General features: G+C 39.4%; 1 protein-coding gene across 1 annotated transcript; it reads left to right on the plus strand.

The window, feature by feature from the left end:
* The first annotated feature begins 722 nt into the window (after window positions 1-722).
* il12rb1 (interleukin 12 receptor subunit beta 1) lies at window positions 723-13264 on the plus strand. Its single transcript, XM_061683112.1, has 15 exons — window positions 723-899; window positions 1891-2014; window positions 3125-3279; window positions 3552-3688; window positions 3777-3816; window positions 4733-4855; window positions 5015-5091; window positions 6410-6638; window positions 7043-7171; window positions 7776-7874; window positions 8986-9141; window positions 9242-9394; window positions 9477-9552; window positions 12405-12480; window positions 12883-13264. The coding sequence occupies exons 1-15, from the start codon at window positions 824-826 to the stop codon at window positions 13177-13179; spliced, it is 1947 nt and encodes a 648-aa protein (XP_061539096.1). The 5' UTR covers window positions 723-823; the 3' UTR covers window positions 13180-13264.
* The last annotated feature ends 1375 nt before the right edge of the window (window positions 13265-14639 follow it).

Consider the following 14639-nt stretch of genomic DNA (forward strand, 5'->3'; position numbering starts at 1 on the left):
GGTTCACTGTAATTGACAAGTAAACAGGTCAGGGTGTCTTCAGCCACGCACAAGTCAGCTTAAGAGATAATTTAACCAACTGACTTCATTGTTGCTATGGCAAGGAAACTATTTTGTAACATTAGGAGACATCAGAGCTCAGTGATCAGTTTAACAGAGACTGCTCATTAGTGGTTGTCAAGTACAGCCCTGCGATGGACACAACATCACATGGATGCTTTCCCCCATCCTACGTGCTAAAGTGACAACATTGGAGGCCATGAATACAGCTATGCAAAGCCACAACTCTATCTTGTCAAGCTGCCAAACGATGAGCTGTCTTCATTACAATAACTTTGTGACAAGAAAGATGTTTTCACTCTTGTCCTGACTGACTCAGCAATATACACTGACAATTAGTCAAGCCATTACCAAGTAGGTAATATGTCTGGTTGTTGAGGTAAGCTTTTGGGAGCAAACAAAGTTGTCGAAATACTGAAATGAAAACACAGAAGCTAAAGAATGTCTTCTTTCACAATGAAAGTGTGTCTGTGTAAATGCTTGTATGGGCGGTGTCACAAACAGACAGACGGTACAGTGTATGATGTCATGGAAGCCATCAGTATACCAAACCTTTGTTCGTCTCTATGAGAATATGTTGGTCTGCTGACACGTGGTTTTCTTCACCTCATAGAACCCCACAAACCTGGAACCTGTGACATTTATGAGAAACAGATCTTGGTTATGTGAAGGCAGGTTGAATGGAACACCTCTATATCTCTCTCTCACACACACACACAAACACACACTAGAGATCTGTTATCTTGTAAGATAACTGGAAGTCATGGAAACCTTGGGCTGGAATTCACCACTCCGATACATTGCTATGTTGCTTATATTTCCTACAACTTCCAGCAAAGGTAAATGAACTTGAAAATAATGCTATTCATTTGTAATATTCTTTAACCTACTGATTTCCTACTTCCTGTCTACAAACGTAATCCTAGCAAAGTGCAGGATATGATGCTTGTCTGATATATAATGTCTGTGGTCAGACTTTTCAATGCACGATTCTCTTTTGGATGTAGAATGTCATAGAAAAGTTCTTTTATTTCAGTAGCTTAATTACGTGTATATCGTACAGACTCATTAAACACATGGGAAAATACTTTTCAGAGGGACAATTCCTACCTAATTTCTATATTGAAATAAATTTTGATGTTTTTGTTTAAATTTAAATTTCTTGAGATGATTATTTTTTTTTATTTTAAGTAGCCTGAATTCATCAAAATGATAAAAAAAAAATGCATCCTGAAAAATCTAACTGTGTGTAGTGAATCTACCGTATATGTTTAACTTTTTGATTCAAACTACTTCAATAAATACATTTTCCTATGATTTTTCTAATGTATTATGATGCACCTGTATGTGTAGAGAGTCATTGTCATTATTTCAATACTTTTAAAGTTAGCTGGGAAAGGCTCCAGCTACCCAGATGGATGAATGAATATTCATACTGTGGGTCACATTGTCTTTCAACACTGAGACTGACTATCAAGAGTGTTGCTGTTGTAAAACAGTTGGGGGTTTTGTTCCGTGCTCAAGGGCATTTTGACATCACTCTGGAAGAACACCATCTATCTGTCTCACCATCCATTCTTTAAAAAAAAAAAACAAGAAAAAAACTTGTGCTTGACTTTGGTATCGATGATATGATTTGCTTATGTTTGGTACCAATAACAAACAATGGCCAATCTATGTGTTCTGAAGCTTACTTTCACAGTTTCAAGGTGCAATGAGGTCATTTTATTCCTTTTTTTTTTCTATTTTCACTGAATGACTGAAAACTGAAAAACTGACAATCAGATCAATTCATAATGAGATTATTTGTGACATATTTCTTCCAAAAAGGGTCAGAATGTGAGGCTCCTTCAAGTCCTCAGTGCTTCAGAAGAAACAACGAGGAGACTATTTATGAGTGTGAATGGCAAATGAATACAACACAGAGAAATGTGACATTTGACCTCCACTTCAGGTAAGAACTGAAGTGTAAGTTAAGGATAAGTAAATAATGTTAGGGGTGAGCATCTGACTAAATTGAAAACTATTCAATTTTTTTTAAATGCTATCAGTTATTTGATAGGTATTTTTGAATGATTATTTTTAAAGGAATAGGAGGAGTTATGAACTCCTGTCAGTGTCATTTTGAGTTGAATAATGCTGCCTGCAGGCAGCGTAAATGTGCAGTGGTACGTTGACTTACAAGTTGAGTTCATTCGGTGACCAAGCTTGTAACTTTAATTTACTCATATATCAAATACATTTTTCCTATTGAAACAAATTGAAATGTCTTTACTCTTTTCCAGCCCAAAAATATATTTATTTATTTGTTTTAAATTCCATTTGAACTATTTGGCACCCAAAGATCCACTTATTTGTGGATTTGTTTTCATTTGTTTCCCTTTTTTTTTTTTTTTTTTTTATTTTGGGGTGGGTGGGGGTACCAACCCTGAAACACTTCTTAGTGGTTTGTCCCCACTTATTCGATAATTTTGGCAAGATAGGCTGGGAAAAGATCCAGAGCCACTTTCAAACTGCGGCTAGAGTCTGGCTGCCGGACTAGACTGTCTGAGTAACTATCATGTAGTTGCAATGTCTTGTAGAAACACCCACATGCTGCCATTGTGTTTTGTTTGTTGGGGGCACAGATTAGTGTTAGCTTCGGATAAGCGACGCAACCTTGATTGCACCGTAAAATTGTTGACACAGAGCATTTTATTTTTCTTTGTTTGGTGACATGATCATGTGCCACATACACACAGTGTAGTACATAAACCGCTGACAGTCTTTACAGGCACTCGCTTTATTCCGCACACACTGGGCTATGTTCCTGCAAGTAGAAGCTGCAGTATGCGCGTGCTTGTTCAATCTGCTGACACCACCCCTGGTTGTCATGGGAATTAAATCCATGCTCACCATTGGCTCAGAGTGTATGGGGTGCAGTGCATAATGTGTCCTATAATTGCTTCAAAGCACAATTAATCACTTCCACAAAATCTACCAAAATCTTAACAATCGATTAACTGATTATGTTCATACCTAATCCATGTCCTTTATCTACTTTCTGTCTACATACTCAAATCAGCAGTGACATAAGATTTGAAAACATTCAAGAAACGCGCAAACAGATCAATGATGAGGACCTCATCAAATATAAACATGTTGACATTTGGGTGGAAGCTCAAGCAGGAGAATCTGTGTGCACCTCAACCAGCACCTCTGTTATACTTAGCGAAACAGGTGAGAACAGTCCATTACAGGTTAGTATGGAATGCAATTAAGTATTTTTTGGGGGGGGGGGGGGGGGCTTCAAAAGTTATGATTGGTATGCGACACCATATGTCACCACGTTGGTGTTCCATCCACATTGATGTGGTACAAAAAGCGTCAAGAAAGGAATGGCAAGAAATCAAAATACAGACTCATGCCAAAAAAAATGGCAAAATGAAGCCATGTTGCTTTATTGTGATTAGTATTGCATTAGCTGACAATAACATGCTCCTCATCAACAGTTAAATTTGAAGCACCACAAGACATTTCAGTGGCCTGGTTTCAAAACCACCTCAAAGTGACCTGGAACGCTGCAGAGAAATACCCGGCCTTGGCTGAGGTCTGGTTTCAAATAGATGAAACAAAGCCGTGGGAAAAGGTTGTTTTTGACAAATCCTGTGTGTCCAATGAATGTGTTTTCTTATTCTAATAATCATTTCATTTTTTTTTTATTCATTCCTTTACAGAGACTGAACACCACACAGTTCACGCACAGTCAGAAGGCATGTGAGTACTGTCGTATCTTACATTTTGAAAAGTTAAGTCAACTGCTATTTCTTTTTTGTTCCTTGTTAAACAAAACCAATCATATATGTTATTCATCAAAAATACTGATCTAAGTAGAGTTATTCTGCACTCAGTGGTCACAACATTAGGAAGTTATACCACCGAGTTCAGTACAATATGACACGATTGTGACACCCGATTGTGGTGAAAGACCCCGATACAAAACACGGATCCACCGGACAAGTTGGAAAGGAATGTAATAATCAATTTAAGATCAACTGTGACAGGTCAATTCAAAGCCAGGATACAAAGCCGTTCACTTCACAGTCGAGAGGGTCAGGCTTTGAAGATAGGGAAGTTGTCTTGGGCCAAACTAATGCAATGTTCCATAATCCACAGATAGGTCAGGAAATGCTCAGATTTCACTGTTGTCGTAATCCACGATTCATAGATAGCAGAAACGGGGACACCCACACCTTGCTGACCTTGTAGCAGAATCCCCAACAGACAGGAACAGGCAAATGTGATAAGGTAGAACTTTCACTGGATCGTGTTGTACCATCTTGCATGTATGATTGTTGGACACTCTGACACTGATTGCATCATCAACAAGGCCTTAAATAAGAAGGTGTATCTGACTGTGGCTAGTAGAACATGATTGGCTGACAGATTAGCTGTCTAGTAGAATTTGATTGGCTGGCAGATTGTCTGTCTGTCAAGGCAGACTGTGACAGTATACCTTTATATTAAGTCCCTACTCAGTGTTTTTTCTTTTTTGTCGGGGTTTGAGGTAGACTGTCAGATGAATGAAGACTGACATTATACGACAATTAAAAGTGACTACAGATACCTACAGAAAAATATTTGAAAATATCAAGCTTATTTCTTCATGTCTTTTTTTCTATTTTCTAAGCAGACCAGTTACTTGTTGAAAATCTGCAGAAGCATACATCCTACCAGCTGAAGCTCAGACATCGGACCAAAGTGACCCGTAACCCGCTGTGGAGCGATTGGTCTTCACTCGTGATTGTTCCTGCAGGTGAGATCACAACATCTATTTTAATGTATTAGTGGTATTATTGTGAAATTGAGCTGTAAATGCAAAATGGAGACATTCACTAAGTCAGACATTGAAGCATTATTTTGCCAATTTCAAAGACGACTAGGCTGCTCACCATCATTTGGCTTTCCACTGCAGAGCTTGAAGATAAGATGGAGGTTAACGTGACATTGGAAAGGTTAGAAGGTGCAAGGAAGGTCACTCTCATATGGAAGGTAAGCCAAAATTGGGACAATACCTTTGGTTATGGACTGGAGTAGTATGTGGCCAATGTGCAATAAATGTTCCACATCCACCATTTTCTAAATGATTATGCATATAGGAATGAATTTAACCAAGCATTTGAAGTTTTGCACATTTGCAGGTTCTCCTGTTTACTGATATAAATTTCAAACATACTTGATTATTGCAATAGTTTTAAAGATGAGCCTGATTAAAGGAAAATTACTCAAGGAGGATATTCCACTTTATTAAGTCACGGTTTTTATTTAATGGGCAAAAAGAAACATCTTTCTGCTGATGAGCATTGAACATTGTGAGGAATTACAACACTGGACATTTCTGTTGTATTTTGTGCTTGAGACTCAGTGCAAACAGGTTCGTTCCACTAAAGGCATGTTAAGGAAAGTCTATGCGAGAAAAACGTGTCATGTAGGAGAGCAACCGTTAAACATTCACAGGTAAACAGCAAGCTGGTTATTTACACCAAGACTTGCACTCATTCACAAATCTATGTATTTTGGCCACCACTAATCAATCTCATGAAGAGAAATGTTTACAGTGGGCTTCAAAATACATTCCGACTAATTTTAAAACAGTTTTATTCACTGATGGATGCCATCCTACTTTGGATGGTCCAGCTAGATTAGAGTTCTGGCTGGTTGGTGAGTGGCCGTGATGTCCCACATCAATGCTATGAGGTTAGGAAAATCTATTAGGATGGACATCAGTATGTCTCCGGTCAGCGACTTTAGGAGGCAATTCATTGCATCCTCAAATGAGAAACATGCAGAAACTAAACTTCTTATTTTGTCTTTAATGATTTGTATGTAATGACACAAGTATGGCTTTGAGATCACATTTCATTGACACTTCAATAATTATCACTATGAATGTAAAATATCTAAAACAGGTCTCTTCTATTATTCATCTATTTAAATTAATGTTGCTACATTGGGAAAACAAATATTAATAAAAGGTGTACCTCCCGCAAGCGGCGACCAGGTAGGTAGGTCGGTATTCAGCCACCAGGGAAATTAAAAGTCACTTTTTTTTATAGATACAGAAATAAAACAGAGGTCATAATTCCAAGGTGGTCTGAAGGACCACAGAGTAAGGTGCATGGTAATCAGTGTGTGCCGCATGGCATGGGGGAGGAAGGATTTGCTCAGTGTGTCTGGACAAGAGCAGTGACAGCAGCCTGTCACGGAAGCTGCTCTTCTGCATGCCTATTGGATCTCACTGAGGATGTGTCTTAGTCACCAGGTACAGTTGTGCTCTTTAGGTCTAACTGAGCTACACTCTGTCCCTCAGCCGGTTCACCATGCAGCAGCAGTACCCGAAGTGAACTACATCCTGAGGGACACACAGTCTTCCAGAGGATGTCCTTGTATGGTGGAGACCCATCCCAGCAACAGGACGGAGTACACAGACTATGTTTCCTACTCTCCGGTCAACTTCTCCGTTATTGCCAGAAACGCAGCAGGCTCTTCTCCCACAGCCATCATACACATCCCAGCAGAACCTACTCCCAATTTAAAACGTACGATTTACAAAGTCGACTTATAATTGTGAGCTGCATGTACTGTATACCATACGGACAAAAGAATTGGGACACGTGTTCAATTACACCTACACGAGGTAACAAAGACAATATTGTATTTCATCCAGAAGAACATTTGTGATTTGAGAGACGCCCAAGCTCAGCATCTCTGTTGTAGTTCATCCCAAAGGTGCTTGATAGGGTTGAGGTCAGGGTTCTGTGCGACTTCTTCCACCGTGCACAATCATGCTGGAAGAGGTGAAAGATGGGTTATTAGCCCAATTCTGATTGATTAATTTATCGATTGATCAAGAGTTGCGTTGCAACACTTTTGTCCATAGTGTACAGTATATTTATCCAGAAATGGGTATTATATTATAAATGTTGTTGTTTGTATTTTGCAGCTTGTAATAAAACATTACTGGATAAAAAACTGAACAAGACCACCTGCCTCGAGTGGTACAAACAACAAGATGGAGACTTAAGGCTTGTGGCAAGGAAGACTAAAAGAGACATGAAGCGTTTTACAAACAGTAAGTTGCTGTTAAATGGGTAAGATGCCACAAAAACTAGACATAGATAGTTCCTATGTACAGTTGAAACTAGATGTTTACATACACTATGCATCCATTTTCCATACGCTAGTCTATAAAAAAAAAGACAGTCGACTTTTTTTCCCTCACTATCTGACATGAAATAGAACTAAACTTCTTTTTTTAGGTCAATTAAATGTCAGAATAATGAGAGAACGTAAATCTACTGTATGTAAACATCTCACATTGAAGAAAGTCATGAAAAATTGTGTGAAAAAATATTTCATTATTCTGGCATTTAACAAAAGGAATCAGCTGAGATGGGCGTCGGCAAACCTGCGGCCCTCGTGAGGATAAGCGGTTCAGAAAATGGATGGATGGTTAATTTTGGTCAGCGTAATTGACCTAAAACAGGAAAAAGGACTTTCCCACAAACTGCATTGACTATAAGCTAAACTAGACCACAAGCAAATGGTTGTACACTTGTAGATCAGTTTTAATTTAATGCATTTTACCAACTCATTATACTTGGTCTTGTTACCTTACTTGCAGTAGTTATGTACTGTATAATACCTTTGTTTGACTGTTTGTCTTTGTTATATAGGCATCGAGGACTATGTGGGTTACATTTACTTTGAGCACATGTGCATCAACGAGAGACCAAAGACTGTTCAAATGTGCCTCTTTTATAAAAATGAAAATGGTAGGTTAATTGGAGCATGATCATCACAATTACTGTTTACCTAATGGTGAAAAGTTGAGGCTTGTAGTTTGCATTAGTTTGCGGGGTAAGCATTTAATTAAAAATTCTCTTTAAAAAGGCTTTAGCTCGCTTCTTAATTGGCTTTTGTACTGTTTCGCGTCACAATCACTGAGCTCGTGGTTCGTCCAAACTTTGTGTTGACCACATTGATCGTAAATATTCCCCTGGCGGATTTGATGAATTGTCTGCACTGATAAGGACTCTCCATTGGTCTGTTAAGTGTGAAGAAAGAACTGATCCATAAATTGAAGCGTTCAATTTACCCGTCGATCTACTTTCCCAACCTCACCTACTGAGCCTGTAGCGGTACAGTATCGAAACAAAAAAATCACGATGCTCAATAACACAAACCGGTCGTCTTTTAAATGGCAGAACCGTGACACGCCCCTTCAAACTCTCAGACTTTGTGCCTCCAATCAAGATACAGATATAATTAGGAGCTCACAGTGCTACCAAGCTTCATATAATTAATAATGTTATTATTTTAGGCTAGTAAAAAATGTATTAAGCCAAGGTGGAAGATAATATTTCTTCAGCAAGACATCTCCGACTGCCTGCCGTGTTAATGCTTTTTCGACTGTTGGTCATCGGACAGGAGTGAGCAAAACTGTGGCGAATCCTTGTTCAAAGTGAACGAGAGGAGCCGGCTAGTACTACAAATAACTCTGAAATTGCAGACCCTCCAACTCTCCAGGCTCATTTAGGTCAGCAGTATGGATGTATTTCGCCTACCTGAGAACAGAGATGGAAATCATGTGGTCAACAAGACCCAGAATATTAGCCATTCAATGTTTAAAAAGATCTTCCCCAAGTCACGTCCGACATGTTAACATGCGCCTTCAAAGGCCCCATCCAGAGATTAATTTAGGTGAGAGACAGAAGAAAATACAGGCACAGTATTTGTGTCTCCCGCCTTATGTCGAGAAGAAATAACACAAAATACTGGTTTTCCTTTGTTGTTTTCTTCTGTGTCGCATTCATTGCTTTTTGTAGTCATCCTCTCAATGAAATTCAACACAGCTTTTAACTCAAACTGTCTTCATCCCTTCAGTTCCAAAAATAGCTCCCCAAGACTTGTTCACCTATAATGAAACACATAGTTCTGCCTCACTGTCTTGGAAAGCCATTCCCACTGAGGACAGGCGAGGTTTCCTCACACAATACAATGTGTGCAGTGTGCAAATAATTTCTGAGGATGAGCACTATCGTAAGTACATGACTTAGATGACCCACATTCTCTTGTTTTGAAGTTGTATTATCATTTCAGTGCGTATACAGTGACATTCCCTAATCTCATTTGATTTCAGATTGTCACAGCGTACCAGCTTCCTCTGTAGAATACCATCTGGACAACTTGACACCAGTAACAAAATACATCACTGTCGCCGGGGTGACACGAGCAGGAGAAGGGCCAAAGGCCACAGTAACGTTCAGCACACGGCCAATGAATCCGATGAAAGGTAGTGGATCATCCATTCCATACAGTAGTATGCATGGTAAGGGAGTGGTTTTCTAACAGAGATTTTTTTTTCTGACCAATAGAATGGTTCAAACTTGCCGTGGTTATGGCATTCCTGTTCATCTTTCTTTTAATAGTGTGCACGTGTGTCTGGAAAAGGTAGGTGAGGCCTGCTTTATGCAAAGTACATTTTAAAGTAAACTAATTTGTGCTAAATAACAAACAGGGATTAACACCTCTCGGGCCTTAAGTGAAATACCAGGAAATGAAACTTTCTTTGGGCAGCACGGTAAAGTAGTGGTTAGCATGTTTGATTCACAGTTGAGAGGTTCGACAGTGGGATGGGCTCCAACTCAACTGCCACCCTAATGAGGACAAGCACGATAAAAAAAAAATGGATGGAGGGACAAAACTATAGTAACTTGGAAAGAATTAAAACAGTCTCACTTTTTAAAATCGTTCATTTTGACATTATACTTCATTACATTGTTTCTTTGGCATCATTATTTTTTTTTGCTAACAGCCTAGTGAGCTGTGTAGGGAAGCCAGCGCACTGGTAACTGCCGACAAATTACAGAAAATGTACAATATTACAGCATTCACTATCAGTTCAACTTTTATGATAGGGGACTTTGTCAAAATACTTTTTGAACCTTTAAAAGCCACAGTACTTTTCACTGATGCTCAAATGTGAACCAAACTAGTCAGTCTAGAGGTGGCAAAAGTACTAAAACTCTTCATTAAGTAGAAGTACAGTTGACTTTACCTCTGTCTATGTCTCTCTACAACCCCAATTCCAATGAAGCTGGGACGTTGTGTTAAACATAAATAAAAACAGAATACAATGAGGCAGCACGGTGTCGACTGGTGAGAGCGTCTACTTCACAGTTCTGAGGACCGGGGTTCAATCCCCGGCCCCGCCTGTGTGGAGTTTGCATGTTCTCCCCGTGCCTGCGTGGTTTTCTCCGGCCACTCTGGTTTCCTCCCACATCCCAAAAACATGCGTGGTAGGTTAATTTACGACTCTAAATTGCCTGTAGGTGTGAATGTGAGAGCGAGTGGTTGTTTGCTTCTATGTGCCCTGCGATTGGCTGGCAACCAGTTCAGGGTGTACCCCGCCTCCTGCCCGATGATAGCTGGGATAGGCTCCAGCACGCCTGCGACCCTAGTGAAGAGAAGCGGCTCAGAAAATGGATGGATGGATGAAGAATACAATGATTTGCAAATCATGTTCAACCTATATTTAATTGAATACACTACAAAGACAAGATATTTAATGTTCAAACTGATCAACTTTATTGTTTTTAGCAAATAATCATTATCTTAGAATTTTATGGCTGCAACATGTTCCAAAAAAGACTGAGAAAGTTGAGGAATGCTCATCAAACACCTGTTTGGAACATCCAACAGGTGAACAGGCTAATTGGGAACAGGTGAGTGCCATGATTGGGTATAAAATGAGCTTCCTTGAATTGCCCAGTCATTCACAAGCAAAGATGGGGCGAGGTTCACCTCTTTGTGAACAAGTGCGTGAGAAAATAGTCGAGCAGTTTAAGGACAAAGGTCCTCAACGTACAAATGCAAGGAATTTTGGGATTTCATCATCTACGGTTCATATCATCATCAATTGGTTCAGAGAATCTGGAGAAATCATTGCATGTGAGCGGCAAGGCCGAAAATCAACATTCAATGCCAGTGACCTTCGATCCCTCAGGCGGCACTGCATCAAAAACCGACATCAATGTGTAAAGGATATCACCACATGGGCTCAGGAACACTTCAGAAAACCAATGTCAGTAAATAGAGTTTGGCGCTACATCCGTAAGTGCAACTTGAAACTCTACTATGCAAAGCAAAAGCCATTTATCAACAACACCCAGAAACGCCGCTGGCTTCTCTGGGCCCGAGCTCATCTAAGATGGACCGACGCAAAGTGGAAAAGTGTTCTGTGGTCCGATGAGTCCACATTTCAAATTGTTTTGGGAAATTGTGGACGTCGTGTCCTCTGGGCCAAAGAGGAAAAGAGCCATCAGGACTGTTATGGACGCAAAGTTCAAAACCCAGCATCTGTGATGGTATGGGGTTGTGTTAGTGCCAATGGCAAGGGCAACTTACACATCTGTGAAGGCACCATTAATGCTGAAAGGTACATAATGGTTTTGGAGAAACATATGCTGCCATCCATGCTGTCTTTTTCATGGACGCCCCTGCTTAGTTCAGCAAGACAATGCCAAACCACTTTCTGCACGTGTTACAACAGCATGGCTTCGTAGTAAAAGAGTGCGGGTACTAGAGGCCTGCCTGCAGTCCAGACCTGTCTGCCACTGAAAATGTGTGGCGCATTATGAAGTGTAAACTACAACAACGGAGACCCCGGACTGTTGAACAGCTGAAGCTGTACATCAAGCAAGAATGGGAAAGAATTCCACCTACAAACCTTCACCAATGAGTGTCCTCAGTTCCCAAACATTAATTGAATGTTGTTAAAAGAAAAAGGTGATGTAACACAGTGGTAAACATGACCCTGTCCCAGCTTTTTTTGGAACGTGTTGCAGACATAAAATTCTAAGTTAATGATTATTTGCTAAAAACAATCAAGTTTATCAGTTTGAACATTAAATATCTTGTCTTTGAAGTGTATTCAATTAAATATAGGTCGAACATGATTTGCAAATCATTGTATTCTGTTTTTATTTTTGTTTAACACAATGTCCCAACTTCATTGGAATTGGGGTTGTACTTCTTTCTTACGTTGTGTCATCGTCTGCGGGGGTTGAGAATAGTAAAGAACATATTTTGACAAAGTACGAGTATAAACTACTGATTTCTGTTTTCAAATGTAGGGAGGAAAAGTCAAATGTTTTTACAAAAATAAATACTCAAGTGAAGCACAGATGAATGAAAATCTACTTAAGTACAGTAATTAAAATAAGTATTTTTTAGTATTCCACTAAAGGATTATTTTTAAGCAGATGTTGATGGCTATCTTAACATTTGTTTTTTATATTCAGAATGAAAAAGAAGATGCTTCCTCCAGTACCAAAGCCTGTTATTTGGGATTTTGCCTCTTATCCAACATTGAAAGGGGTAAATCATAATTGTTTTTATAACATTAATCACCTGAATCATCTTCGCTTTGATGGTGAGTATAAAACAAAGAGGATTTGAAAAACACCTGTGTGCATGTGACTGTGTGTGACGTTTCAAGAGGAATAATTCCAAAAGTGAAAAAGGAGAAGGAAGTTAGAATTTGGTTATTATGTGATGTAGTTCAGGGAGGCGAGCAAAGGTGATGTCCCTGCCATTGCTGAAAGATGATGTGAGACAACTTTAAACTTTTGTTTTGACTCACAACCAAAGCTCTGAGCATGCACTCAATTAACAGTTCTTATGGGCCATGGTATCACAAACTTTTAAAAAGTGGAAAATGATAACTATAATCTTGATGTCAGCCAGAGTAGGATCCTCTGATATCTTCACCAATAACAGGAAAAGCTGGAGAAGGAGGACGAAGTGGTGCATGATGTTACACTGCAGCAGTTGCAGCCAAAGGAGCACGGACTAAGTGAAGATGCAGAGGAGCCCAACATGTCATTAAACATTTTTATGAAGAGGACAAGGGTGTCTTACGGGAGCAGCGACGATCCTCTGAGACCTTCTGCTATTCAACAAACACTGAGGGGTTCCAAAGAGGAGGAAATGCCATGCATGGAACAAGAGGATATGCTTGGCTTGCTGCTATACAGGAAAGGATTGGTGTTTGATATGAAGACGGACGAGTGTTAAATTGATTACTCTGAGATCATGTATAATTTTCTCCAGAACTGTTCAATCACCGTCTTATTTACCTCATTTCCCAACCAAAGAACACCTCAAAATATGTCAGGATCAAGGATGAGGTTGAGCCATTTGTGACCGTAATATGGATTTTGAATAAAAAGCATTTGAGAAGAACATAGTTTATGCTCGAGTTTTCCACTGGGATCAATAAAGTCTGAGCAAATGGGAGGGGGGGGACACATGTTGTCTTTTTAGCTGTGCCATGGGTGTAGGCCCAGCCACCATGTACTCGCCCTGGTCCCTCACCTGTGTGAACCCACCAGGTGCATAATTCCCAGGGCATCTTAGCTTCTCGGATCATTGGGACACACAAACCCCTCCACTACAAAAAAAATGAATTGAAATTTGATCAAGAGTGCTGTTTTTCCTAGTGACACAGAAGGGGCTTTCCTACTGCAGGAACCTCCCTAGTTACCCTGGTCGCTTGAGTTCACCCCACGTCCCCACCAAAAAAACAACCAGGGTACGGAAGGTTATTTATTTATTTAACCTTATCCAGGTAAGGTATTTGCAATGCAAACCGGGCTGCCGACAGCAGAGTGAAACAAAGCAAAATAGAAGCAAATACATATACAAACTGTACAATGTGATATAGTAACAAGTTAAATATTACATTACATCATAGCACATGATGAATAAAAGGTCTATAAAAGGCATGTGAGCAGATATTCTAAAAAGCTGGAGAACCTGGATGAACATGAAGAAAAATGTAATCGCCCGAATGCCAACACATTAGAAAAACTTGTCTTTTTGAATAAATAAATGTATAAATAAATGTAAAGCCTGCAGATGACTGTAGATGTGATTTATTGTTCTCAAATTTGTTGTGGAACTGTAAGGATTCAGGCTCATATCCCTATTGCATTTTCCAGCTGATAAATCACAGCTATAGTCATCCAAAAGCTTCTGTTGCATAATTTCGGTATGTCATCTCAATAAAATAAAATAAAATAAATATATTCTAGTTTATTGAAATGTACCTGTATATAATAAAAGACTGTCTGCACCCAGGTTGTCACTGCAAATGACAATCAGTTCTCAAATTGTCTCACCTGGATAAAGGGTTAGGTTTTAAAGGTATCAAATTTATTTTAAATTTAGATTAAGATATAAAATAAGACATTCAAAGCTTGAAATACCAGCATTTTGTTTTTTTCCAGTAGGTGTCAGTAATGCGCAACATTCGCCTCATTTGCTTAAGCTACCTTGAACTAATTAGTGCGATGGAAAGACAAACCACATGGGCCACAGGAACATTTTGCTATCAGGAACTCAAAGTTCCTGGGCTGGTTGGTGGAAAAGCCCCGAGAAAAGTTGGCGTGATACCCCCATTTGACCACTAGAGGAACCCATGTGTATTTTCAACATCCGGTATGCTGCTATTTAACGACAAAGAAGAATTGTCA

This window comes from Phycodurus eques, chromosome 8, assembly GCF_024500275.1.
Source record: "Phycodurus eques isolate BA_2022a chromosome 8, UOR_Pequ_1.1, whole genome shotgun sequence".
NCBI classification, from domain to species: domain Eukaryota; kingdom Metazoa; phylum Chordata; class Actinopteri; order Syngnathiformes; family Syngnathidae; genus Phycodurus; species Phycodurus eques.

Excerpts from the sequence above, each read along its gene's own strand:
- il12rb1 (XM_061683112.1), top strand. The coding sequence starts at position 824 with ATGGAAACCTTGGGCTGGAATTCACCACTCCGATACATTGCTATGTTG. Across the intron at positions 4,856-5,014 it reads ACTCGTGATTGTTCCTGCAG|AGCTTGAAGATAAGATGGAG; the intron begins GTGAGATCACAA and ends TTTCCACTGCAG. Across the intron at positions 9,142-9,241 it reads TTCTGAGGATGAGCACTATC|ATTGTCACAGCGTACCAGCT; the intron begins GTAAGTACATGA and ends ATTTGATTTCAG.